The 27931-nt window shown below is 50.6% G+C and overlaps 1 protein-coding gene across 1 annotated transcript; it reads right to left on the reverse strand.

Moving 5' to 3' along the window:
* On the reverse strand, window positions 1–27931 carry Dgat2 (diacylglycerol O-acyltransferase 2). The gene is made up of 8 exons (XM_034487238.2): window positions 27559–27931; window positions 14717–14845; window positions 10072–10179; window positions 9633–9703; window positions 4878–5082; window positions 4193–4367; window positions 3017–3219; window positions 1–1114 (listed from the first exon to the last, which is right to left on the reverse strand). Exons 1-8 carry the CDS (start codon window positions 27677–27679, stop codon window positions 960–962), a joined length of 1167 nt encoding a protein of 388 aa, XP_034343129.1. The 5' UTR covers window positions 27680–27931; the 3' UTR covers window positions 1–959.

The raw sequence follows: 27931 nt of genomic DNA on the forward strand, positions 1-27931 counted from the left end.
GGCCGTTCTTGTTTCCATTTATTAGTCTAGGAATATACAAAAGTGTGACATGGCACAACAATCTCATAGAGAAAACAGAATACACAGAGGGGGTGGCTTTCTCCCAACGCCTCATAAAGGCACACATGTGAGGCCTGGTTTAGGGGTGCCTCCTGTCCTGGACCCAGTGTGCTGCACAGGAAGCCAGGCACCTCTGTGAATAGGAGAGGCCTTTCCTCACACCAGACTTGGGGTGCGGCTCGGGAGAGCTCAGGTGGCTGGGAGGACATGCTCCAGAGCAACGCTGAGCTGTGTCCATGATGCTAGCCTCGAGAGTGAAACCAGCCAACAGCAGCAAAATAACCCAAGACGGCACCTATGGGACAGCCTTGTCCCCAGCACAGTAGACAGGAGGCCAGGGTAGGCTCAGATTAGAGAAGAGGGGTAAGGTGAGGAGCAGAGACTCAAGCTGGGCATTCCAAATGTCATCTACCACCCTCCCCAAACAGGGCCAACTATGCCCTCTCCATCCTCCCCTTGGTAAGAAGGACCCGCCCTGTAGTCACGTGTTGTGGGTGGGAATGGAAGTGTTTTAAAACAAGGCCTCTGCCTCTTGAGAACCCCTGGAGCAAAGAGGATTATCTAAGTGGCTGAGTCACTAAGGGCCATCCTTCCCCAGTTAACCAGGGCCAAGTGTCTGTTGTTTGGGGAACACTGGAAGGGGCGGATAGGAAATCATCAGGGCCCATAAATGTCAGCCACTACCTTGAGCAGGACACACTAGAAGTGAGCTTAAAATACTGACTCTTCCCTTCTTAAAAAAGATCTAACATTGCAATGGTTTAACAAATTATAATTTCTTTTAAATAACCCACAGACATCCATGACGCTTCCAAATTTACAGAACAAAATGCACTTGAGAACTTGGTAGAAAAGGATTTGCAGTCGTTCCTTCCAGGAGCTGGCACCCATGGGCTGGGTCAGTTGACCTCCAGCACCTCAGTCTCTGGAAGGCCAAATTTGGTCTTGTGATCGTCAAAGAGCTTCACCAGGGCCTCCATGTACATGCTGTGGTACAGGTCGATGTCCTTCTGGGTCGGGTGCTCCAGCTTGGGGACAGTGATGGGCTCCCCCACTGCAGAAGAGGGACAGAGATTCTATCAGTTAATGTCACTGAGTAGCCCATTCTTGGGTGCCCAATGTGATGTGACCCTGTGCTATGTGCTGACCATGTGCTATGGACTGTCCTTTTGTCCAGATGAGGATACTTTGGCCTGGCAGCATGGGAAAGACCCCACCCCAAGAGTGTGGCCTCTGAGTACCGGTGAAGCTCAGTTCCACATTCTGCCACGAGTTCCAGAGTAAGGTGTGGACCACAGGCTTAGCTTCTGCTTCACTCAGGACAAACCCCACTACCTCTCAGAGCCTCAGTTTCCTCATCTGCCACCCAGCATCTGTCTCATAGAGCTTTCCTTTTAAGGATTCTGGGAAGAACAGAACATGCTTGCTGTAAGGGTGAATAGAGAGGAGAGCAGTCCTCACACCATGCTTTGCTTTGTCTCATCCTGCTTCATGTTCAAGCCCAGCCCAGACCACAATCCAGCAGCACCGTTCAGACACTTCCCCTAGACGCACACACACCCCTCCCCACTGCTGTGCCTTAACCCCTGGCTACTGGAAACCCCAGGCTGGCCTCCTGGCTTCTGCTTTTGGCCCATCCTAACCTTTGTTTTCCCCTCAACCTAACAGCTCCAGAGCTCACTCAAAGCTGTAGAGCAGCTCTCACCCTCAAAGAAGCTTCTCTTCACAGCAGCCAGAGGGGATTGATTATACAGAAAGCCACGACTGGTCAAAATCTCATCCTGGTTGCTCAGCCCTAACAGATAGGTCTACAATACAACCCCCACACCCAGAGCTGGGGAACATCTCAGAAGAGGAGACAGAAAGATTGTCAGAGCCAGAGGACCGGGAAATCTGCTGGGAGATTTGGTCTCCTAGAAATGACAGGGAAGCTAACCCCATGATATTTCAACATGGTACCTGAACCAGACCTGAACAATGACCAGCCCGAGACACGCTAGCACAGAAGGGGAACTCTTGGGGTGTTACTCCTAGACTAAGACTAAGAACTACAAGCAACTAATGATGGCTGAGAGGAAGAATGAAGTCTTCTCCCAGGGATAAGTCCCCTTTGGTAGTCCAACACCAAGAGTTTAGCCCTGAAATCTGAGACACACAGGCGACACTGAAATGAATAAATAGTGCCCGGGACTCCTCTCACAACTGCCCCCCAGCAGCTTTCCACCCTGCAGCTGAAGAGGCTGCACGGCTCAAGCCCCGGGCCCTCAGCCACCTCTGTGAGAAGCGCTGCCTTACAGGGTACAAGCAAACACCTACCCTCAATGCGCAGGCACTGCCTGACCTTTGGACATTCCAGACTACTCTTCAGAGCCACATGTGCCCATGAGATCTCAGGCTTGTGAGCTTAACCACACGCCCACATGTATGCACACACACCACAGCCCCGGTTCTCTGATTTCTGAATGCTCTGACTTGTCCCCAAAACAAATGCACACTGCTAGTCTCCCCCTTAGGTCCCACACATCCATGTTTGTTTACTTTTTTTTCTGCTCCTCAAAAGAATCAATACCTTGTTTTTAGAACTCTCGTTAGGCAGTTTTTATTTTATTTTGAGCCCTGGCTGGCCTGGGACTTGCGATGTAGATCAGATTGGCCCCAAACTTGCCGAAATTCTGTTTCTGCCCTCCCTACTGGGATTACAGGATTCCCAGCCAGCAGGGTAGGAGCTGTCTCCTGGGTGGGCACACTATTGAGTAGAGCAGCAGCAGGACCCTATAGCTTTCCTCCTTACAGCTGCATGGCCAGTGCTGCAATGCCTTTTCCTGACAGGTTTGCAGCCCTGGCTCAGCCTCCTCACTCCCAGTACCCAACCCCTCAGTGTCCTTATGAGCCGGGTGACTTGCCCAGGATCCTGCCATGCTCAAGGACGGCCTTCAGCATGCGGGTTAGGACTCACCAACGGTGGTGATGGGCTTGGAGTAGGGCACCAGCCCCCAGGTGTCAGAGGAGAAAAGGCCTCGGCCATGGAAGATGCAGGGGGCGAAACCAATATACTTCTGGAACTTCTTCTGGACCCATCGGCCCCAGGAGCCCTCCTCAAAGATCACCTGCTTGTATACCTCATTCTCTCCAAAGGAATAGGTGGGAACCAGATCAGCTCTGCAAGAGAGAGGCCCAGATTAGTCAGACCCCATCCCTAGGTTCCGTTCCCACAGTCATCCTAGAGGGCCTCATCCAGCAGGGCCTGGCTCTGCCTTCCAGCCCAACTCAACTCCCTCACAGCCCCAGCACACTAGCTGTCCCTGTCCCTCCCTGCCATTGGTCTGGCCTAACAGAGCACACCACTGAACAGCCTCTCCTAAAACCCGAGAGAAGAGCTCGTTCTAAGATTCATGGGGCCTCAATGACTTGGACTACTGGGTCAGTGCAGTGAACCTGTCTCACCCTAGTCAGGGCTCCCACAGCTGAGACGTGGGTGAAAAGCAATGACAGAGTACAAAGGATGGCTCTAGACACCCCCCTCCCCCCAGGTCAGGGATCCTCAGTCTTCTCTCGTGGAAAATGGGTACTCAAGTCTCCTCACCTGCCAGGAAGTCTAAGGGATCCCAGAAAGTGACTTTGCTCATCAGAGTACGTCCCTAGTATTCTAGAAAGATCAGCATTCCAAGCTGCCAGCTCTTGTCTAAAGGTCACCCTTCCACAGGCTCACAGGCTTTCCCTGGTGCTTCAAACAATGCTATCTCCTTACTCCACTAAGAAAAGGAGAAAGGGAGCGAGCCTGTATGTTTGCACCGGGGATCAAACCCAGGGCTTTGCACAAACCAAGTATCCACTGAGTCTCACATCTCTGACCCCTCAAGTGGTACACATTCTCACATGCTCTGCATATAAGCCTGGCTTCTCAGTCTACCTGTAAGTGCCCAGGGACAACAGGTCACACACACACACACACACACACACACACATACACACACACACACACACACACACATCTTTGCACAACCTACACCTGGACAAGCCAAACCATGCAGTGTGGGCACTTCTTCCTTTGCCTTCCTAGGGTCTGGGCACCTCCTTCAGACCCAGTGTCCTGGCTAGAGGAAAATACTGGAGATGTGTGTGTGGCACTTACCCATGGCGCAGGGCCAGTTTTACAAAGCCTTTGCGGCTCCGCAGGGTGACTGCATTCTTGCCAGGCATGGAACTCAGGGACTCAGCTGCACCTCCCACCACGATGATGATAGCATTGCCACTCCCATTCTTGGAAAGCAAGTAGTCTATGGTGTCTCGGTTGACAGGACAGATGCCTAGGGTGAGGGGACACACAATCAGGATTGCTCATGGATACATTCCCTATTTAATATACAATCAAGGATGAAATAAAAATCTCTATAGGTAGGTCCCAGACCTGTTACCCTCTCAGAAAATATATGCTCCTTCCTTCCTACCTAAGCAATTTACTTTTTCTGATTCTCAGTTTACTTATCTATAAAATGGGGAGGAAGATACAGAGTAGTTTTGAGAAAACAATTCAGCAAGATCTATGAAGCACTAGCTCTGCAGTCCAGATGGTGGGGACCATGGCAGGGATACAACGGCTGGTCCATCTAGGAAGTGGGTGAGAAGATGTCACCTATGATGCGTCCTGAAGCCTGGGGCAGCTCCTGACCTAGAGTATCTGCTGCAGGCTCTCTACCTGCATGGGTCCAGCACCTCATAGGAATGGTACTTCCGTTCCCCCTGCATTGCTATAATCAACAGGGAGGCTTAAGCCTTAACAGCGGAGCCCAGGAGGAGTAGCTGAAGTGGATCCTCACCTCCAGACATCAGGTACTCCCGAAGCACAGGCATCCGGAAGTTACCAGCCAATGTGGCCAAATAAGGCCTTATGCCAGGGAACTTCTTGCTAACTTCGGTGGCCTCTGTGCTGAAGTTACAGAAGGCACCTAGGCCCATGATGCCATGGGGATGGTATCCAAAGATATAGTTCCTGGTGGTCAGCAGGTTGTGTGTCTTCACCAGCTATAAGAAAAACATGTGTTAGGCCCATCTGGGAGAGGAGTATAGGGCATACCCAGAAAGGGGAAGGGACCTGATGTTTTGTGTCTCATTGCTAGGCAACCAGGACAGCATGAACTTTGCAAACCTGTCCTCAGATTCTTCTTCTTCTTCTTTTTTTTTTTTTTTTTTTGGGTTTTTCGAGACAGGGTTTCTCTGTGTAGTCCTGGCTGGAACTCACTCTGTAGACCAGGCTGGCCTCGAACTCAGAAATCCTCCTGCCTCTGCCTCCCAAGTGCTGGGATTAAAGGTGTGGGCCACCACCGCCCGGCCCTCAGATTCTTCTTATTTGAACACCAGTGCCAGTGGCTGGTGGCTACCGGGGCTCTGGTTCCCCAGGTGGCTGCTTTTTTCCTTCCTTCTTCGTATTTCCTAGCCAACAACAGCCCCAAATGAATTCAACCAGCCTCCTGCCTTCCTGCTTCTGGGTTCCCCAGCACGGTAACCAAGCTGGAACACTCAGTATTGGTCTCCTCCAAGCTGCCCTTCCTCACTCCACAGCCATGCCATATATGATAGCACTCACTCAAATCCTGACTAGTAGATACTTTAAATGTATCCAAACTTCCCCTCCTAGAATAACGCTTTGATAAATAGCCCCCTTTTATCTGTATTTCCAACTGTTTTTGTGAGATAAACTTCCAGAAACACGATTCTGCTGGTGTTGGTCTGAGCTGCCCTGCCTCAGCGAGAGCACTCACAGCATCCCCGTCTAAGTGCCTGACAGCATCCTTCCTGCACTGCTAGCAGAGCCCCTGGCTATGGACGAATATTACAAGACCCAGCTTTCCTTTACTTGAGTTACAGGAACCTCCTAGCTGAGTGGAGGCCCTTCTGCTCAGTTGGAAAGGAGGAGGTGCAGGGCCGGGGGAGCTCTGCTGATGGCATGAGAAAGTGGAGGTGGGGACTGAGCAAGGTCAGGTGCTGTTCTCAGCTCCGGGGCTGCAGCATATGCAAATGTAAGCAAGGCTCCCTCGTGTCATCCCTGTTGGTGGCTCTCTTCTCACTTTCCCTTTGGCAAGCAGGTTAATGCTGCCTGGAAAACAACTCTCAGCTGTCCACTAAAGAACCAGGGAATGGCAGTGGGTTGGGGGGAGAGCGAGGGAATCCCCAAGGAGCTGGGCACATGAACTGTATGTGATCTACATTGTTTCTTAATGACAAACTAAAGAAGTCTAGAGAAAGGAGTCACTATCTCCCCTAGAGAAGTCACAATAAAACAACTACAACACACACACACACACAGATACTCCAGTTTCATTTTTCCCTAGACCCTGTGATAGTGATGTGCCACCTCTAGGGAACCTGGCTGGCCCTTTAAATAATTCCCTCCCCAAGTCTCCAAGTCTCTTATCTGATAGGACACATGGTCCTTGGGCCACTGTACAGGTTAATGGTCCCCATGCAGTACCAAGAAGAATAGAGACATGTGATACAGTCTTGATCTGCCTCCTGTCATATACTATCCTTCCCAAGACTGGACAGAATGTCTACTTGGAAGGGAGGGCGAAGGTCACTGCTGCTGACTGCTCTGTTGACATGCCCACTGGGTGGCAAAGTCCCAGTCCAGTGGTGTTCACGACAGGCCAGGTGATAAGTATAAGCCTGGGCACATTCCTGGCAGGTCACTCGCCACACTCTGTTCTCAGGACAGGCTTATCCTACCCTAGCCCCACACAGAGAAAGGCACTTGGTCCCAGAGAATAGCAGCAGCTTGCCTAGGCTTACAGCAGCATGTCAGCAGTGTCTTGTGAACTTGGAACAGTCCCCCGTCTCTGGGCCTCGATCTGCAATCTATGAAATGAAGCAATTAGACAAATAGCTGATGCGAAGCCCAGAGAGCCTTTTCTAGTTTCCAAAGGCTGTGCCTATCCTTCAGGGAGAGGAATCCCAGGACATGGGACACTTCCGTTATAGGTGGTTATAGTCCCAGTGGCTGCTGAAAGAGCCAGCCATACCACTGCCAAAAGAGATGCCCACTGCACTAGCTGGATGACTTTGGAGAGGGGAGGTCCAGTAAGAGAAATGGAGAGTGGGTGAGTACTCGGGTCCAGCTGGAGATCTCTATTACATAACCCCTGGCAGGCGCTCAGGAAAAAGGGGAGGAACAGGCATGTCACACGTAGCTCTAGGGCACAGAGTATCAGACCTGATGTAAAGCAACAAAGGACAAAGGGTAGAGCCTGTCACACTCAGGGTGAGGCCCAGACACCCTCAGAGGCCCTGTGAGCTCAGTGGAACACAGAAATAGTGAAAACATAGGCTCTTACATTTTTTAAGATTTATTCATTTATTTATTTGAGACAGGGTCATCCTTGGCTAGCCTAGAACTTTTCTATGTAGACCAGGCTGGCCTGAAATCCAGCTGCCTCTGCCTAAGACTAAAGGTATGTGCCACCATGACCCACTAGATTTATTTTTACTTTACATGTGTGGGTGTTTTACCCACATGCATGTCTATGCACCATGCACATGCAGTGCTCTCAAAGGCCAGAAGAAGGCACTGGATCCTCTGGAATTGGAGACATGGACAGCTGTGAGCTGCCGTGTAGGTGCCAGGATTTGAACCCAGGTTATTTGGAAAAGCAGCCAGCCCTCTTAACTACGGGGCCATCTTTCCAGCCCATCTCCATCATTTGCGTCTTTTGAAGGGGTAGAAGATCGGTTGGAGAACTGAATCCTTGGGTCTGACCAACAAGCATTAAGTCACTTGCTGCGGGAAGGGAACCACCAGCCTGCTGGGGGACAGTGACTGGGAAGACAGCAGAGCAGACCTAGTTACATCTCCCTAGCATTAACTCACTTTCCATCACTTAACAGCTAAAACTTGCAGCTGAGGCAAATGGCAATCGGGAAGGCTGAGAAAGCTGATACAGAGAGGGAAAGTATGACAGGATTCACTAGGCCACAAGTCCAGGGCTGACTCTCTTCCATCACTGTGCCCAAAAGCAGCACCTGGCAGGCTGGTAAATTGGCAGAGCAAGAACTGAAACCCTGGTTCCAACAGTCAAGGAGATTTGGGAAGAGGAAATCTTCCACTTGTGGAGATGGCTGGAGTCAAGTCCCCCGCAGGGGAATGAATGGGCAGTTAGGAATCAGGGAGAAGGAACCTGGATTACATGTCAGAAGGTCTGGCACCACAGCCATGGACCTGCTGAACATCTGGGGCAAGGCTTTGGCCCTTCGAGGAGGGAAGCCTAACTGCAGAAACACAAAGCCCTGGTAATGGCAGCAGTAGGCAGGGCTGTCCTGAGCAGCCCAGGGTCACTCCCAGAGCAGTGCAGAGAAGAATGCAGGCCACCTCCACCTCCCAGGGCAGCTCATGTGGACATCTCAATGCCTGACTCACAACAACAAAGGTGCGCCACACTTGTCAGGCCCACTTTCACACTCACATACTGCCTCTGTCTTCAGCTCTCTGCCTTCTGCTGGGTGTGTCAGGGCTGGGTGCTCGGAGTGCTGGCCAGACAGGTTCCCACGTGGGGAACCCACAGGCCCACTCAAGAGTCAGGGCTAGACCGCTGACTTACCACCCAGCCTGCAGACAAGGCAGGGGCCAGTTGGAGCCAAGAGACACCAACATTGTTCCTGCTGGGGACTCAGTTCCATCTCAGGAAAGACAAATGCCCCCCAAAAGCAAAAAGCCCTCAAATAGCCAAAGGCACACTAGGAGGAATCCCATAGGTAACTTCTAAACTTGCTTCATAGCAGGATGCTGTGTCCTGGAAGACAGTCCCACCCTGGATGACACTGGCCTCCATCTCCCAGGGCGAGCACACGGTCTCCACTGGACTCTGCCCTGCTGAGTGGAAAGGCACTGTGCCACGGTGGGAGGAAGTCGGCCCAAGACAGGGCAGCGACTGGAAACCGTCCGCCTGCTCACCAAGCTTTGTTGTTCTCTGACCTCTTTGGTTGAAAGGGTAATGGAGGGAGTGTGGAGCCTGAGAGGCTTCCTTTCTCCTCACAGCTCACACAGCCGTCCCTCACACTTGGGGCCTATGGGCTCGCTCCCTGCCCTCTCAGTGCCACACCCCCTTAACGTCCTAGCCCCACCCTCTAAGTGCTTCACCTCCCAGGTCACCTCATTTTAAGTTATAATCTCAAGCTTCACTTAAGTAGGAGAAGCAATACCATAAAACACAGTGATGCCTGCCTGCCCCTTAGATCGCACAGCCCCTCGGTGGGCTTTTAGAACCAAACAAGTCTTGCTTTCCCCCAAAGAATCACAGGAGAAGCCAGTGACTACCATTCTTCTCTGGTCACCTTGGCTGCCAAGTCCGACTGTGGCGACTCTGCCTCTTTATGGCTGAAAATAGTAGTGTTCTGTCTTAAAGGTCTTGATTTCACTTTTCCCAGCATATGTATCAAACAAACTTTTCCTCAGTCTGGCATGGAGTCAGTAGAGTCTGGACAGATGCTCATGGTGGGAGACCCCAAAAAGTTCAGCCCAACACGGTCACTGTTCATATTCCCACCTATCCCTGTCCTCCCGAGACAGCACAGCCCGTCTTTACCTGGATGGGAAAGTAGTCTCGGAAATAGCGCCACACAGCCCAGTTTCGCACCCACTGCGATCTCCTGCCACCTTCCAGGAAACAAGACACAGTGTTGGGAAGGAGTGGGCGTGAGGGACATTTGAGCAATACAGGCGAGGTGAGACAGGGCCCGCATGAACCCCTGAGGGATGTGTCTACCTGCCCACATAGGATTTCTGTACCTGCCCAGTGGGCCCCTTCCCACATACATTCCCCAGTCATCCCTTAAGAAAGGTGAGCTCTATGAACACAATGAGGGAGCTTTGAATCACCCCCCCCCCCCAACCATACACAGCCAGGTCTTTCACAAAGTAGGTATTCCATAAAAGGAGGCAGCAGCCAGGAGGAGGAGCGGCAGGTGCGCAGGGTGGGCTTGCCAGGGTGCGGGATGGACACAGGTGGGAGAGCAGCCGGTTACCTTTCTTGGGCGTGTTCCAGTCAAATGCCAGCCAGGTGAAGTAGAGCACGGCTATCAGCCAGCAGTCAGTGCAGAAGGTGTACATGAGGATGACACTGCAGGCCACTCCTGGGGGAAGCAGAGGTCAACAGGTCAGACTTGCAAGCCTCCTGGCTGAGGCAAGGCTTCTCCCTTGGAAGGGATGAAGTTCCCTATGTACTAATCTAGGCAGAGGTCCCAGATGCCTAGGCACTGGGAGTGGTTGGTGGGTGGCTGGCCCAGTGAGGAGGAGCAGAGCCAGCACAGACCTCACTTCCTAAGACTCTGGTGAGTTCTAGTGCTGGGGGCACCTGGCTTGAGCAGGACAAGCAATACAGGGAGACTTCAGCTTCTTGTGAAGCAATTCTTAATGTCGTCTCCTCCCATGGCCCCTTTGCCAGTGCCCAGGAAAGACACTGGACACAGGAAAGGAATATCTACCAAGTATCTCCCTTTACTTCTGAAGATGGGCTATGCCAGTGAGTCACTAAAGCAGGGAAGGGAAGCCACTTTTATTCTGTTTTAGATGAGAACCTGGCAGGAATGACTTGCCTATGCTTACCTAGAGGAGAGTTGGGGTTTAAACTCGGACTTTGAAGTTCATGGTCCATACTCAGCCTTAGAAGTTCACCAAAGGTGAGAAATCTCAGACTGTGATGGAGTTGGGGGTGGAGGGTGGAGTCACGGTGAAGAAGACTGTTGTCACAGGAGAGCTGTCTCCGTTAACATACAGAAGGCTAGGCAGCCCCAGCCCAGAGGCAGAGCCCACCAGGCTCTCTCTCCCCAAACACTTAAGAAAGATCCTCCTGGAACACCTATTTGTGGTCTCTGTACTTTGGACCTGCTCTCAGGCCATGAGGCTGAATGGTCTGGCCCAGAGGAAAAGAGAGCCAGTATCTCATGGCCACCCCTAGATGCTTCATCATGGCTTCTCTTCCTGCTTTTTACCCAGTCTTTAAGCCCTCGTCAGGTCCTTGTTCCTCCATAGTGCTCCTCAGTATCAAACGGCCGCCACACAACCTCTTGCCTCTAACTCCTCCACACTGGGTGTGGATGGGTCTCAGGTTTCATAGGCCTTTTCCATCTACAATGTTAAGCCTGTTTGAGAGCTGTTTCCATGAGAATGAATAAATCTAGATGCAGATCTCTGTGAACCTAAGAACAGGGAAACTGTGGTTCTCACCCTCTTCCTCCTGAGCCTTTCCCTAGGAGAACTAAAACCAGACGACAGTTTCTGGAGAACAGGCACGTGGTTTCTTATGACAACTTAGCAGTGGTATACACACAGGAGGTTGAGTCCTGGGAAGCATCTGCAGCCCACACACCCTGTTGAAGATAATGTGTGTCCTAAGGCAGCTGGGAAAAGTCCTGCTTATATTTAGGCTGCATATAGTAAGTACAGCGTTCCCACAGTTTGCCTCGGCCCCCCTTCCATGGTCCCAGAAAAAAGGTTCCTCCAGCACCAGCCTCTGCAGTGTCCAAAGCAAAGAAGGGCTCAGCTCATTCCAGGACCTGGCCAGGCTCGTGGGGTTCAGAAAGGGCGTAGTGAAAACATCCTAAAGCCCTTGCTGCTGGGACACTGGTTGCTATGGGAATGAGGGTTATCACCTCATACCTGTCCTTTCTGCATGACTAAGTGACAGAAGCCCAAAGTTGGTATTCCAGTCCTGGCTCTTACATAACTGGGGCTGCCCCCACCCTCTCGGGATGTGCATTTTCTCTCATCACCTGCCTGTCCAACAGAGCTAAGTCCATGAGCAACTCTGGAGCTAGAACAAGGTGAGATTAATCTCCAGCCCCAGCCACCAATATAGAAAGTATTTTAAGTAAAAAGAGTGAGCTACTTGCTGGGCATGATGGCACACAGCATTATTCCTAGCTCTCTGGGGGCAGAGGAAGGTGAATCTCTGTAAGTTGAGGCCAGTCTGGACTATGTACATACATAGATACATAGATGCATAGATGCATAGATACATACATACATACATACAAACAAATGCTCTCCCTTTTGGAGAACCTACAACAGCTGCCTGTGCCATGTCTTCAGGTAATGAGGCTGAGGCCCTCCAATGCTACTGGGCCCAGGACATGTTAGCACAGTGATTGAATCGGCCTGCTTGTTCTGCACAGAAAGTGCTCAGAACTACCTGCATACATCCCTTCCTGTACATGGGAGCCACAAGCAACTCACGCTGCAGAGCACTGGCCCCCAGATGGTGGTATAGGGCAGTGTGTGCGTGTTCTTCAATAGAAGACACAGCCACAGGGCTGTAGAGAGCAGGGACTCTAAGACCAAGCAGACTTGGTGACTTGTCCCTGCCATGTACTGGCCACTGTCCACACCCGAGCCTTTACTTTCTTACAGAGGGTTGGCAAGATACAATGACATGATGTTGGAGTTTAACACATGATCTGGAATACAGTAAGTGCCTATGGACTTATATGGGGGAGCAAAGTGACACCTACATTTTCTATTGGACGCACATGAAAAGTTAGCACTTCCTTCACCAAACCACAGAAGTATAAGCAAAGCCTGTTGACATGATACCTACAGATAACAAAGGTGTGTTCGTGTCGAATTACAGAAGTCTAAGCAATCTTGATGATGCTTCATTGATTACTACTTAAGATAAGTAATTATTATAGCTGCTGCTACTTTCTAACGCAACACATAGTAAAAGAGCACACATTACTAAATGTCCAACTGGGTTTCAAACGTTTACGTATTTTATATTCCAGAAGTTCTAGTTCCTTTAAAAACCAATGTACTTTATTTATACAATTAAAAGAAGCAAGAAGGCCCATAGCGTTCACCAGAGTTCTAGTGGACTACATGGCACATCATAAAAACAAAACCAAAACACTGTTTAAGAGAAACATGAAGGGGATCCATAGCAGTGTCAACAGTAAAGTAAGCCTCTGCCAGTGGGCTTGGGACACAGTGGGAGGGCGTGGTGGCAACTGCTCATATAGTCATTAACAGCAGCTTACGCAGGCCCAATCATCTGTCCAGGTCTAGCTCTCACCTACACCAACCAGTATGTCGGAGAGACACGCTGAGCCAGTTTCTGAGCCGTGGCTTGGCCTCACAGATCATTAACCTACAGCTCAGGGCCAGTCCCTAGTCCCTGTCACATGCTCTCTGGGCTAGGATTGCACAATTTACTCAGTGCCCCGCAGCCAAGCTCTGACCCACTAAGGCAAGCGGTGGCTTCTAGTGCAAACAGAGACAACAGGCGCTGGCAAAGCCGACTAGGCAGAGGACCGAGAGGCCGGGATCACTGAATTCTTGTCTTCGCTCCTTCTATTTACCTCCATAGCTCCAGACAAGGCTCTGTCCCCACTAGGCTCTTCCTTCCTGTCTGAACAAAGATGAGGTTGCACTGTCTCCCCTACCCTGGTTCTAATAAGAAGCCAATGCAAACAGGCTGAGCCCTGTCCTCAAACCTGTTCTTCACCTTTCTGGGGCCATGTGACCCTGTAAGAATCTGAGGGTAGCTACAGCCTTTCTAGGAATAAAAATGTAGACATGGTCTTACATTTAATCTTAGGAGTTCAGTGAATCTAAAGCCCACCGTGGTCTCCAGCCATTAATTCTGGACCTCACTGCGCTTTGACTCAAACTCCAACTTGCCATGTCATGTGTGTCATGATCTGTCACTGAACCTCTACATTTTTCCCTCACATGTGTAGCAGGAACTTGACAAAAGATATTCTAAGAACCTGGCACATGTGGGTTTGTTCCCGTTGGTCTACACTGTGGGCTGAGGCTCCATGCCTGCCTCAAGTCTCTCTATCATCTGATGTCTGCTCAGCTCCCACCACCCTGGGCAGTTAGAAGAGAGAGGAGTGCCTGGAGGCCTGGCTACAAGAGCAGGCTCTGCAGCAGGTCTGTCTGATGTGCTCAGACACTAACCTGTGCTGAGGACATAAGGCCTGGGCATGAGGAGAAGGTCCCATGGGAACAGTGTTTGCCCTCGCCCCAGATGATTCTACCTGGCAGGCAGTGAAGCACCCAACCAGCCTGCACAAACAGCGTCACGAAGCTGCCACAGGCAGGGGGGTAACTGGGGAGTTCATTCAGCAAAGGAGATTGGAACTGTCATTGGGATCTCCGGACCCTCTAACTACAGCATCTGTGCGATGGGACCACCAGCAGGCTCTGTGTAGCGGCTCTCAACCCTTATCTTCAATCCCCAGGGTGTCTACAGAAGCCATGTGAGGCGAGCAGCTGGACCCTCAAATTCAAGAGGAGGATGCTTGCTCTGAGAGCTCACGAAGCCTATGTAAAGTCAGAGCTTGTCTGGAGTAGGTCTCAAACCTGGCAATGTATGCTCTAAGGCAAAGCAGCACACCTGCTCCTTGCTGGCAGACAAGGTGGGCTGACTGTAAGAAGGGCACAAGCTCCAGGCATCCCACAGAACCAGAGTCAATTAAGTTGGGCCAAGTTAAGCTGCAAAATGAAGCCACACTACACCTATGAATTAAGGTCTCTGGCATGCCTAATGGTGGAATGTTTGACCTAAAACATGGGAGTAAGAGGAAAGAGGCTGGGGAAGCAGATGATCTCACTGGATGCAACCATGTCCATCCCACCCCCATTCGCCACCCCCCTGGGTGAGCTTACCTAGCACCAGGAAGGAGAGGACCCATTGTAGTACTGAGATGACCTGTAGCTGTTTTTCCACCTTGGATCTGTTGAGCCAGGTGACAGAGAAGATGTCTTGGAGGGCTGAGAGGATGCTGGAGCCAGTGCCTGCAGGAGAAGATGTCCATTTGTTACAAGCCTGCTCCCCAGCCTCAGACACCTCAGTGTAACAGCCCTCCCACAGATGCCTTGCTAGACAGTGAATGTAGGCCACAGAATCAGGAACAACTGAACCCTCACTCAGCCACCAAATGTCTTCCTAATGGCTGCTTTAAAGCCTTCCCCATATCATAGTTTCTACATAGAAAACAGGGGATGTGATCCTGAGGAAGCTAAGAGCAAGCCCTGGATTTGGGCCACATACAGGAGGCCAGATATCTTCCATCTCCTATGCTCCAAACACATATCTTCCTTTATCTGGGTCTAGTACAAATATTTAATCTTTGGTATCTGTGGCTATGAGGCCAAGGACAGAAGTTCAACATCCAATCTGCAATATTCTGTTTTGATTTTTGTCCAAGTGTACTTTGAGCAACCGGATCCCCGCCCCACTCCCTTTATTCTGGACACCCCTTTTTCCATGAAGTCAACTCCCATTCCCTCCTGAACAACCAATCCTATACTACTACCAGCTTAAGAGGGATTTACATTCATCTTCACTGTAGTTCCCAAAACTTGGGGCTTGGGGAAGATCCAGGGGGTATCTTACTTCCCCTAAAGTGGGGAGCTATGCTCCCCAGCACTGCAGATAAAACCCAAGCTGGTGTTTGGAGTGGTGTTTTAGCAAAGAGACACAGGGAAGCACCCGATCTAGGGCTGTACCTATGTTTGCTTCTAAGCAAGTGCCAAGACTGGAAAACAGGACAAAATGTGCTCAATTAACTGGCTCTGTAATTGTAGACCCAGGATGACCCCTGGACTCCAATAGCTGACAGGTAGTGCAGCCAGGCAGCCTGGTACCTACAGGAGAGGTTGCACTAGGGAAGACAAATGACTGTCACAATTATATACTTAAGGGTCTTCCCTGGACTATACGTAGGGACAAGTCTCAAGCATATGGATAAGAGAAATGAACCTCCAAGATATAGTCTAAACTCCTGACCGTAAGGCTGGCTGATTGCATCACTGTCATCAACAGTGGCTGTGAGGGCTAAGCATAGGTACCATCGGGCAAGGCCAGGCACCCCACAGGCAGGAAGACAAAAGGTGCTGTAGCAATGTCTTGTCCTAAGCAGGGTCTGGGGACACACCATCACCTGTGAGCAGGTTAGAAATGCCATGGTCCACTGAGTCAATTGTGCAGTTGACAATATCCCAAAGTGCTAAATTTGAGACACAACTAGAAGTATCTAAGTCTCTCATGGAGTAAGAGAATGAACCAGGGTTCAGCCTTCTGCTATGCAGGAGATAATGCATGACAAACACCCTCTGTTACCAGCCCCCACTACAGCAGGCAGAACCTCAGGCTAGAGTTTGAAACACCCTGTTACCAGCCCACCACTGCAGCAGGCTAGAGTTTGGAGGCGTGGCTAAGGAAAGGCACATAGGGCATAGGTGGGAAGTGAAGCCCAAGCCCAGGCCCGAAACCCTCACCCTATACTGGCAGGCCTTCCACTTCAGCCAGCACAGCCAACTGTAGCTGGGGTAGCACTCAGCTTAGGGGAGGCATGCAGAAACTCCTTACTGGTTATATGCCCCACCCCAAACTGAGAAAACCTAAAAAAGAAAAAGTCTTTCTCCAAATTAGCCCAAGTCCCCCTAATCTTTTGAAACTGCTTACAATAGAGAGGAGTACCCCATTTTGTTCAACCCTCATCCCATTATACAGACAAAATCAAGGGCCCGAGAGACTCTGCAAGTCCATATCCAAGCAGGCCAGAGCCCATCCTGTTCTCTTCCTGCCTCACTGGACCAACCACCTACTGCCTGCCCTGCCAGCAAAATGGGAATGCAGTCTAGGGAGGGCAGGGCTGCATTTCTTCAAGAGGAAATGGAATGGCTAGGGGGCAGGAACTGCAGGACCACATTCCTCAGATGTACTCCCAAAGCCCTACCTGCCTGGCCTGCCTCAAGTCCAGGCTCCCTAAGGGGCCTAGGAGATAATGACTGCCCCTTAAAGGCAACACCAAGCTTGACACACTATGCGTTCCCAATGGAGAGGGCCCAGGGAGGTACAATCCTTTCTTCCCTGGGGACCACCCAAGCCTGGAGCCTGACAGAGGCTTTCTAGTGACCCTGGGGAGCTTTTCTGTTTGACAGTGAAGTGAGGAGAGAGCAGCAGGGAATGGAGAAGGAAGTTCTCCCTCTCAGCTCCCCGTCTCTTTTCCTTGTGCAAAGGACATAGTTCAAGTTAATTGTCACGTGAAACCCCATGCTGCCTGAGGCCAGGTCAGTTCTGATCCACATCTAGGTCCCCAGCCGGGCAGGGCCTGGCTAGTATTAGAGAAAGGCACTGAACTCTTGCTGTTCAGGCCCCTAAGACTCCTTCCATGCAGGGCAGGGCAGCAAGAATGGTGCCTGAGGACTTGGAGCTCAGAATCTTGGGAGTCTGTCATCATCACTCCCATGTGATGCTGATCATGGCCAGGGCCTCAGAGTGTGGGACTCTATTCAGACCTAAATTCAGGCTCACAACTGCCCCTATGCTGCTGGTCTCACGTCCCTTCGGTCTTCTCCCCACAGGGAAGCTGGGGGACACTGCAAAGTGATGGAAGTTAATCAGAGGGCAGACCAAGAACGGTTTCATGTTCTTCTTGTTTGCATTTTGTGTTTTACTGATTAAATGTGGAAGGATTCTTTTTTTCTGTATAGCCCTGGCTGTCCTGGAACTCACTCTGTAGACCAGGCTGGCCTCAAACTCAGAAATCCACCTGCCTCTGCCTCCCAAATGCTGGGATTAAAGGCGTGCACCATCACTGCCCGGCTACAGAAGGATTCTTAAAGAGCAAAGAGAGGCTGCAGGCCTTCGGGCTCTAGTCCCAGCTGTGCCACCAATTCCTGTGTCAATTTGGCCAGGTTACTTTCCCTCTCTAGAGTAGTTTTCCCATCTCTAAAATGGAGGGAGTTTGATCAAGCTCATGATCTCTGGTGTCCACTTCCTGGCCAGAATTTGGGATCTCAAGTTCAGCTTGCAGCAGCCCTGGGAGGATTCCCTGGGGAATCAGGAAGTGAGGGTTCCCTTGTACATCCCCAGGGCATAACCAGCCTTTGCCACCTGGTTGTTAACACTTCCCCTACTCCAGCTTGGTTGGCAGAAGTCCAGCTGGTGAGGAAGCTAATCAAATGCCACCACCTCCACACCCAGCCTGTTTGACTCGGAGGTAGGGCGGCAAGAGAGTCTTAGCATCCAGCCAAATCCAGCTTCCTCATCCCAAGCCTCTCTGGGCACACCCACTCTTCTCCAATCTCACAGAATCCCACCTCTATCAGTGACTTGTGAGTCCCCCCAAGATGGGACCTGACTCATCTGTGTGTCTAGAACCTCACACAGGGTCATGGCACATCCAGGGTGGTAGGAGTGGGCAATATAAATATAAATATGGCTGGACAAATCCAACATGGTTGGCCCCAGAGGAGGCTGGATGTCCAATTGCACCGGCCTGCTTTCAAGAATCCAAACCAGCCCCACTCGGAAAATGCTCAGCCTCTCCCGCCATCTATGAACACAGGCTCCCTGACTTATGAAGGGAACAGAACCTCCTCTTGTAAACATCGTTGTTCACAGAAGAGATGAAGTATGTATAGTGTAAATAGACGAGTCCTGTGAAGCAAAGGCTCCCACAGGCCACTCAGGAGGCTGATGGCACCACACAGCTCATGTACTACTCCATGTCTAGAGGAGGAGGGAAGGGAATGCAGAGAGGCCCAGAGCAGATGTCACTGTCTCCTTAGGAGGACACAGGACAAGGAGGAAACCAGCATGATAAAACCAGAAGAGATGAACCTCATGGAGAGGGCACAGGAAGCCAGACTCAGGGCAGGTATTTGGACCCCAAGTCCCTTCAAACACTTGAACAATGCCACAGTACAGAGGGCAGGTTCTCCTACTAAATATGGCAAGTATACAGCCAAACCCCAAGATAACACCTGGATGAGAAGGACTGCCTGCCTCGCCTACACTGTGCATCACTGTCATGGGGACAGTTCTGTGCAGACTGGCTGTGCAAGAAGAGCCCCACCCAGCAGCTCCCAGAGTCAAGCTCCTGCTGAGGTCACAAGAGCTGCCTGCCAGTGGACCCAACAGCCTTGATCTCAGGGCCCAAGAACGGGAACAATGTGAACCGTGTTAGACCCCTCTTGTTCAATACCTGATATCAGAGTGAGCAAGGAGGCTTCTTCCCAGGGCATCCTGGCTTTCTCTCACCCTTGCCTAAGGGTGGCAGAGTGCACCTAAGCCCCACACTTTGGGGAAGGGCCAGCTCTGCCCTGTCTGGCTCTGTGACATGGGATGAGTGATTAAAGCTCTCTGAGCATAAGAATAACCTCGTGGGGTTGTTGGAAAAGATTAAACGAGAAAATGGACGGGAGCCTGATGCATAACATAACTGCTATCAGGCCTGACGAGCAGAGTCCCAATCCTGGGACACACATGGTGGACAGTACCAGCTCCTTCAAACTGTGCTCTGACCTCCATAAAGATACTACAGCATTCATGTGTGTGTACGTGTGTACACAGGTAACAAACCGTTTTTAATGTACATACGTAAGGTGCATGTGGCCAGTTAAGTTAGGAGACAGGAGCTGCTTTCTCACCTGGCAGTGGGAAGGCTATAGTGAGCAGACAGCTTTTCACAGGGTGTGCGAATGGTGGGCCAAGACTGTGCACTAGGAGAAACAGTACAGAATGGGCTTTGGAGGAAGGCGAGCAGAGACTGTTGGTGGTAGAACAGCCAAAACATAGAGAGGGTTTCAATAAGGCAGGGTCAAGGCAATCATCAACAATCCAGAAAGGGGGGAGGTGTAATCAGAATGTCCCAAAGAAAAGTTGAAAACAGAGGGCTGTCTAATCAAAGCGGTATGACAGATAAGACCCAAAACATGAGCTCTTAGAAGGTGCTGCCAGGGATGGAAGTGTTTGGGAGTGGGAATCAGCCCCACCTGTCTGGAAGCTCAAGTCACAGTGCAGGAAGAAGATGTGCTATCGGGTGGAGACGAGCTATAAAGGAAAAGAATTTGGGACAATGAGCCAGAGCCGGGGGCAGAGAGCCCCGGTCTGAGGACAGGAGGTGGGAACATAGGTATTGAAGCACATACTACACAGAGCAGCTGGGAGTCCATGTCCCAAGGCAGCCCCCTGGCTCCTCTGCCACCTCCACACAAGTATCTGTGGAGAAGCTGCACCCAGGAGAAGTCCACAGAACCGGAGTGAGGAAAACTGGCTTCTAACCTACAGGAAGTGTGGCTTGGACGAGTCACCGCCTATACAAACCTTGGTTTCCTCACCTTATTAGTGGGGCTAATATCTACCTCTGGGAGACTGCAGAGGGAATTAGGTGGGATCATGTTTAGGCAAGAGCTCCATAAAAAGCAAGGATCTACATGAGTGGCAGCTAATTACCAAGCAAGCATCAATAACTTTTTGTCGCCTTATGGATGTAACAACACCTGCCTCTCCTTAAAGCAATACAAACTCAGGATCTAATGCTTCCTGCAAATTGCTACCCTCCTTGAGACCCAGTGTCCAGGGTCCCTGTTAGGAACCCAAATAACTTGTGGAAAGAACCAGTCAGAACTGGCCCAGCTGTTAGGGCTGGAAAGATCTAGAAAGCAGAGGTACCAAGGGACCTGGGGTTCCCTGGGCAGGAAGGGATCCTGCCCACATTCCCAGGTCCCAAGGATGCCACATCTGGACCACTGGACTGAAACTTTACCTTGGTTTGAGGCAGAGGAAGCTACCTTAAGTTGTTCTAAGGGCTGTGCACGAGCTGCATGGTTATGAGGGGCTGGAAGGCCAGGACAGTCAAGTGGCAAAGTGATGCAATGTCTTTGAGGCCAGAGGTGAGCTAGCTGTCTTTTGGGTGGCCTCAGGCAGGTACTTTCGGCCAGAGTCCACACATGTGATGGTGACAGGGCCAACATGGTGGAACTATCAGCTCTGGAGGGTCAGGCCTACTGCGGTCCTACTGTGGTGCTGTGGTGCTGGGCTCTGCCAATCCATGCACTCAGAGCTGTCCCCAACTACTACCTCACATGCTCTTGACCCAGCCTGCAGTGCCACCAAGCATCATTCTCTTGCTTCTGAGTCGGGTCAGTTGTCCAGCAGATACTTTGGGGATCCCTGTCAGGCACTGGCTCTTTGCCAGCTTGCCTACCACCCTCCCTCTGGAAAGTCTTCCTGTGCCCAACTGAGGATGGCCTGCCCACGCTGACAGGTTGCCTCTCACTCCTACATTCAAAGCCCTTTAGACTACGAGGTGTGTATTCATTTGTAAGAGCTATGTTTCACTCTGTCTGGGTTCCTATGCTACAGAATGGAGCCATACAAAGAGCAGGTACCTGGTCAATGCCTGAATGCTTGAAGGGACTGTAATAAATAAAAAGGGCCTAGAACAGAAATGAGTTGGCAGCCGGGCGGTGGTGGCGCACGCCTTTAATCCCAGCACTCGGGAGGCAGAGGCAGGCCGATTTCTGAGTTCGAGGCCAGCCTGGTCTACAGAGTGGGTTCCAGGACAGCCAGGACTACACAGAGAAACCCTGTCTTGAAAAAACCAAAAAAAAAAAAAAAAAAAAAAAAGAGTTGGCCTGTCCCACACAGAAAAAGTTTTCCTAAGTGGAAGGAAGGGTAGGCTAACGTCAGGGACAACAGGAAGGCTCCAGAGAGAAACGTACTTCCTAAGGACCCCTTCTGCTTCTCAGGAACCTGCCAGAGGTGTTAATTCTTGGACTACCCACCCTAGACATAGCTGGGGAGACAAGGTTATGAATTATTATATACAGAGGTCTTGAAAGGACCAGGCACAGAGGGATGTCCCCAGACTATCCTGGGGAGGGGATGTGACAGCTCAGATGAGGTATCAGACCGACATAAAAAAGTCATGGGGCCCTGCGAGTGGAATCTACAGAGAGAGAGAGAGCACAAACTTGAGGACTTGAGTATACAAGTCTAGTCCAGCTGCAGCACAGACTGAATCTGAATAACAGAGAGGCAGGCAGGAAGGACTAGAAGGCCATGAAGTGCTGGCCTCTACCCTGAACACTAGAAAAGGCCCCGTCAATTTCCACCCCTTCCAACAACTTTGGACAGGACAGCAAGATAGTCATTTATCTGCTGACACACTGGTGAGTTCTTTCCCAGAAAGATGAACAATCTCCTTTGAGAGCAATTATGGAAATTATGTGTCCCCAAATAGTGCCCATAGTGACATTTGGCCCAAAGGGAAGACCAAATCACCACAGATCTATGCTGTACTGGGGGAAGTACCTGGCCAAGCCATCAAGAGCCTGCTGTAGGGAGCACAGCATCCCAGTCTCCTTAGATTCTCTGGGACCCTCCCTCCTCTCTAGGTCTCCCTGGAGCACTACATAAGGTGTAAGACAGAGCAGAGGAGGCCTGAGGGCTTGCCAACTCAGACCTTCTGCACTCTGCTACAATTCCTAATGGCTTTTAAATCTACAAATGCTCTTTCTCATAGGAACATTGGCTCCTACAAGGGTTATTCCAGAGGGTTAGGGTTTAACATATTTAGTTTTCATTAAATGCGGTAGAGTCCTGGGAGGTAAAGGCAAAAAAGTAAGTCTTTTAGGATGCCAGGTTCTCAACAGCCAACCAGGACTGCAATATGAGTGACATGAGGCCCTAGTGCCTGCCTTCTCAACCCCCCACTCTCTGACCCAGCACATTCAATCCTGGAGTAGGAGGGGCTGCTATGGTAACACCACCAGCTTGCATGTGCGTCACCAAGGAGTCCCCAGAATAGGTCCCTATGACAATCCACGGCGAGGTATGTTTCTCTAGGGCACTTACCTGGGCCCCAAGGAGGATGCAAGCCCCATTTTCTGGGATGACACTGAGGGTAAGAATGAGGAGGAGCAGGGGGCCAGGTCTGGGGAGACATTTTACCGCTGATCTGGAAGGAAGTAAAGGGGCTGACCTAGTCCACCCTCCTCACTGCACGGAGGAGCTGGCTCCGTGTGGAAGGCAGAAGCAGAAGTTTCCTGCCCTGGCTCAGAATTAACAGCTACTCTGAGAGCAGACCCTCAGGCTTCCTGCTCCTGTGGGGTTGGCACAAGGGTCTCATAGGTTCAGGACCATAACAGTGAAAATACTTTTATCACACCCCTGTCCATTTCACACAGGAAGGACTAACAATCAGCAAGAGGCAGAGGCTTGCTGAGGCAAAGTCAGGCATGCCAGCTGACACAGTAAGAAGTAAGTCAGCCACCAGACCGCAAGCTCATACCCAGGAGAGTCTGCTCAAAGAACCAGAGCCTTCAAATATCCCGTTTTTATGAAGTAAGGTAGTCTTTGATGAGGCGAAGGAAGTATGCCACTTAGGATACCAGGTTCCCAACACCCTGGCTGTCTTGGAACTCAGAGATCCACCTGCCTCTGCCTGAGTTCTGGGATTAAAGGCGTGCACCCCAACACCCAGCTTTGACTCTATTTCAAATCAGGAAAATAAAATCTTCAGAGACAGTAAATCCATCATGTCCTTGGTGGTGGTGGGGGGGGCAGGAATAAAGGCAGGATAAGAATCCTGGCTTTGGCCTTCTATAATCTGGAACTATGTGTGGATCACCGTACACCAAGCTCTACCCATTTGGCATTCAACCTCCAAGGCAAGTTCTTAACCAGACTGAGTGTCTCTAGGACACTCAGCACATATAAGCAAAGAGTTCTGGGAATAGCTAAGGAATTACAGTGAAGCTAAAAACAAGGCTTTCTGCCTAGAGGACCTAGAAGTCCCACTAATGATTCTTTTACTCAACAAGTATCTCCAGGGCTCCTACCACCTGCCCGCACAGGGTCAGACACTAGGAACAAGCACTGAGGAAGACAAATGAGGTCCCTGTCCCCAAGGCTGATAATTACCCAAACAATACACACATCATAGCGATGATAAGGACTACCAAAGTGCAAGCTTTGGGAGCTGGAGGATGTGGTGACAATCTGGGTAGGCATTCCAAGGTCTGAGAAGGGTGACCATGACAGAGAATTAACTTATGCACAATGATAGAGGGTCAAAAAGACCACCAGCACATGGCATGGCAGCCAGGACGTCATGAGGTGGTAGGAGGTGTTCAGGCAGCCTCACAGGATCTGAGGTCTGAAGTATTGTGGAGGGGAAGTTCTGTGGGCTGTTGGCATCCCTAGCTATCAAGCCTAAGGGGGCTTCCTTGAAACGCTTGGGAAGGAGACACCATACCCAACATGGAGTAATTTGCATTCATTTGGCAACTGCATGGTACATATTATGGTCAGCTCTCAGTGTTCCTGTCCCCGCACCTCTCTGGCTTAAGGAGGCTGATAGGTACAGACGCAGATGAAATCTGGGTTCTGCCTTTTGTCTTTTCTACTACTGGACCCGCCCTTCTTGGGGACCTCGGTTTCTAATTTGTACTATGAAGGTTGGGCCAGACCCAGCACAATGGGTAACTATAGTTTGATAACTCAAGTACTTGCTGCTGAATTTAGGAGGAGGGTAGAGGCGGAGCAGAATTTCCACACTTGCAACTGAGTCACTTGCCTGCTAATAAAGCATTGCATTTGGCCCTCCTTTCCTGGCTGAGGTGAGCCTTTGGCAGCACATGTAACTCACAAGTGAGAAAAGCTACAAAGAACTGAGGGAGTGGGGCTAAGAGTGAGGTTTTCATTCTGCCACCACAGGACTACAGGACTGTGTCAGATGACTGCCAACCCTCAGTTCCAGAATTACCCCAACAATCTGGCCACTTAGTTTTACCCTCCACCTAGCATATGCCCAGGGTAGGGGTTCTCCATCTCCACCATCCAAACTATGCAGTCATCAACAAACAGCTGTTGGGATTCTTCTATTAAAATCCCAACTATGACTCCACCCCTGTCCTAGTCTTTGGAGCCACACAATGTCCCAGCTCAGAACAGTACTGCCACTACCTCCTGATGGGTCGTGGACTGAACTAAGAATAGCCACAAGCATCCAAGGGCTCTATCAGGAGAAGCTCCCTATTCAGGAGCAAAGGAAGAAATGCACCTGCAGCTACCTATTAGCTCTAAGTCAGTCTTTCGGAGATCAGAAAACACCAAGGTGAACCAGGAGGGGTGGCGCACGCCTTTACTCCTGGCACTCAGGAGGCAGGCAGGCGGTTTTCTAAGGCCAACCTGGTCTACAAAGTGAGTTACAGGACAGCCAGCAATAAAAAAACAAAAACAATCTTGAGAAGATACACACACACACACACACACACACACACACACACACACGAAAAAAATAAAAAACAGACTCCCTCTCTTCCAACAAATGCACCATTCAAGCTTCAACAAAAAACACAAGCCACCAAGTTGTCAGTGCAGTCTCTCTCACCCATTACGGAATTTCCCTTCACAGAATCCATACTCGTTCCTCCTTCCTTGAACAATGCCACTAACCTGGTGGTTAGTGGGAACTGATCTGCAGAGACAAACTAGGCCACTAGGGAGTGTCCATAAGGACTAAGGAGGAACAAGGAGGCCTCCTGGAGATGTCAAGATAACAGAAAATTTGCTTGAGCACCCTCCCTACCCCACCTAGTCTTTCACCAAAGCAGATCCCAGAGAGCTAAACTGACTAGTTTGCATTTCATATTAGTCCTGGTTGCAGTCTATGAGGTAATCACACCCACTTTTTCCCCCATTGTATTTTCTACATTGAACAACAACATGGAGAAATTCTCTTGCTATGACAGTAAAGAACTGCTCAAGAGCTGATGGAGTACAAATTCTCCTGAGTTAAAAAACAGAAACAAACTTGTCAAAAAAAAAAAAAATGAATTTAACAAGCATCCTGCTCTTGGAAGACAGAGGAGAGCCCAGGAAGAGTATCTCCAAGAGGGGCCATAGCAGACAGAAGACAGGGGCCATTACCCAGAAACTGAGAATATTTAAAAGTATCAACACTGCAAGTCACATCCTTCTCTGTTAAGGGTATCAAAAGGCACAATGAAGAGAGAAGCACTAAGAGGCCACTAGAAGCTGTAGGCTGTATGTGGAGCAGCTCCAAAGGCTTGCCCCTGAAACACGTCGGGACTTCTCCAGGGGCAGATAACCACAGCAACAGTCAGGTAGGGCTGGTGCCAACGCCAGGTGGGAATGCTATGACGGAGCTCCAGCACGGGTTAGCTTACAGCCACCAGCATGTGAGAATGGCAGACATACAAATGGCAAGAAATACTCATGCTGCACCATTAAGAGAAGACTGAATTTAGAATGGTATATATATATAGCATGTTCTTGACTTTTTATATAACATGTACTAATAGATGTAACACAGGCCAGGTGGTGGTGGCACACGCTTTTAATCCCAGCACTTGGGAGGCAGAGGCAGGCAGATTTCTGAGTTCGAGGCCAGCCTTGTCTACAGAGTGAGTTCCAGGACAGCCAGGGCTACACAGAGAAACCCTGTCTCGAAAAACAAAAACAAACAAAAAAAATAGATGTAACACTAGATAGTTGATTTACCAGCAATCTTCTTTTCTTCCTGACTGCCTATACTTTCAAGATTACCATCATTAGTATGTCCTATAACTCATCCTGCAAAACAGGCTGGACTCAGACTAAAGAAATCTGCCTGCTTCTGCCTCCCAAGTGCTGGGATTGAAGGTGCACATCACTGCTGCCCTTCTAAGGAAAACTTGGGTTAGCATGTTCTTCCTCCTTCAGTTTCTGCAACTTCAGCTAAGTAATGTGGGTGCTTTGTTTTGTATGGGAAAGGCTGTGGTGTGATTTGAATTGTATGTCCGCCTTCCCCATTCACTGAAGGCCTCAGTTCTACCTTGAAGACAGACCTTCCAGAAGGAACATCAACGTAGGTAGACTCTGTGAGTTCAAGGCCAGCCTGGTCTATAGAGTACCAGGACAAACAGAGCTGTTACAGAGAGACCAACTAAACAAACAAACAAACAAACAAATAAACAAAACCCTAGGGTCTCCCACCTCACTTCTAAGTATGTCAGGCTCAGGGTTGTGCTGAGAGGGCTTCACAGTCTGGGTTGGCACACAAAAGTTGGGGCAGAGGACAGTTGGGGCACACCTGTTCCAGGCAGGCATGTTCTCTATCCAGTGGCTGTTTCAGGGGATTGCAAAACCCAACTTACCATCCTGCCCCATCCAGTTCTTCCCAGCCAAATCCTGCTCCACCTTGTGAGGTAGAACAGTACTGGGGGCTGGAGAGTAAAATATCACTAATAACTGAGATGAGTGGGTGGTGTCGCCTTCATCAGCTGGGGGATGGAAAGTGATGTAACACATGTTGCAACATGGGTGAGTACCAGGATGGAGAATGAACCCAGGCTAGACTAGGATACCAGGTTGCATGGCTCAAACTGGGTAACCAGACTAGGTAAGCATGAATCTTGCCTCATCCATGACCAAAATGACAGGATGCAGAAGAGTCAGGTTCCCCTACTGAGAAGTCTGTAGTAGTGGCACACCTGCAATCCCAGCACCTGGGATGCTGAAGCAGAAGGATTGAGAATCGGAAGCCAGCCTAGGCTACAAGATGAGACCTTTGAAAAACTGGAAGTAATTGTCTGGGACGCCAACCTGAACTAGCTAGCTGTCGGTCTCGCACAGGGCAGCTCGCCTTGAAAGTCGTCTTGCTGTGGGCACCCTCAGGATAAAAACCCTAGGGATGACTGACACTCACCCCATCGCCCAGACCCCTCTCGTGACAGGGCAGATCCTTTATTCTTGTTTTCGTTGCGGGCAGCTTCGGCCCGACGCTCACCCCGCAGGACCCCGGAGTAGGCAGCGATGAGGGTCTTCATGCTGAAGGCGGTGCACGTCACGGCCGTGCAGAAAGCCACCTCACGTCGCGCCCCTGACCCATGCCCCGGCCGCCGGGGCCAGGGCTTTGCGCTGAGCTCCGGGAGCCGAGGGACAGCGCCCAGGCCGTGGCGGCAGCAGGTCGAGAGCCGAGATAGGTAGCCGCTGCCACCCTAGGCAAGCAGAAAGCAAGCGAAGCGCGGCCACGGCGCCTAGCGCCGCCGCGCGCGCGCTTTATAACCTCACAACGGGGC

This window comes from Arvicanthis niloticus, chromosome 1, assembly GCF_011762505.2.
Source record: "Arvicanthis niloticus isolate mArvNil1 chromosome 1, mArvNil1.pat.X, whole genome shotgun sequence".
Lineage (NCBI taxonomy): Eukaryota > Metazoa > Chordata > Mammalia > Rodentia > Muridae > Arvicanthis > Arvicanthis niloticus.

Coding starts and splice junctions, on each gene's coding strand:
- Dgat2 (XM_034487238.2), bottom strand. CDS start 27,679: ATGAAGACCCTCATCGCTGCCTACTCCGGGGTCCTGCGGGGTGAGCGT. Junction 4,368..4,877: donor GGAGTACCTGATGTCTGGAG/GTGAGGATCCAC, acceptor CCCTCACCCTAG/GCATCTGTCCTGTCAACCGA. Junction 3,220..4,192: donor AAACTGGCCCTGCGCCATGG/GTAAGTGCCACA, acceptor TCTCTCTTGCAG/AGCTGATCTGGTTCCCACCT.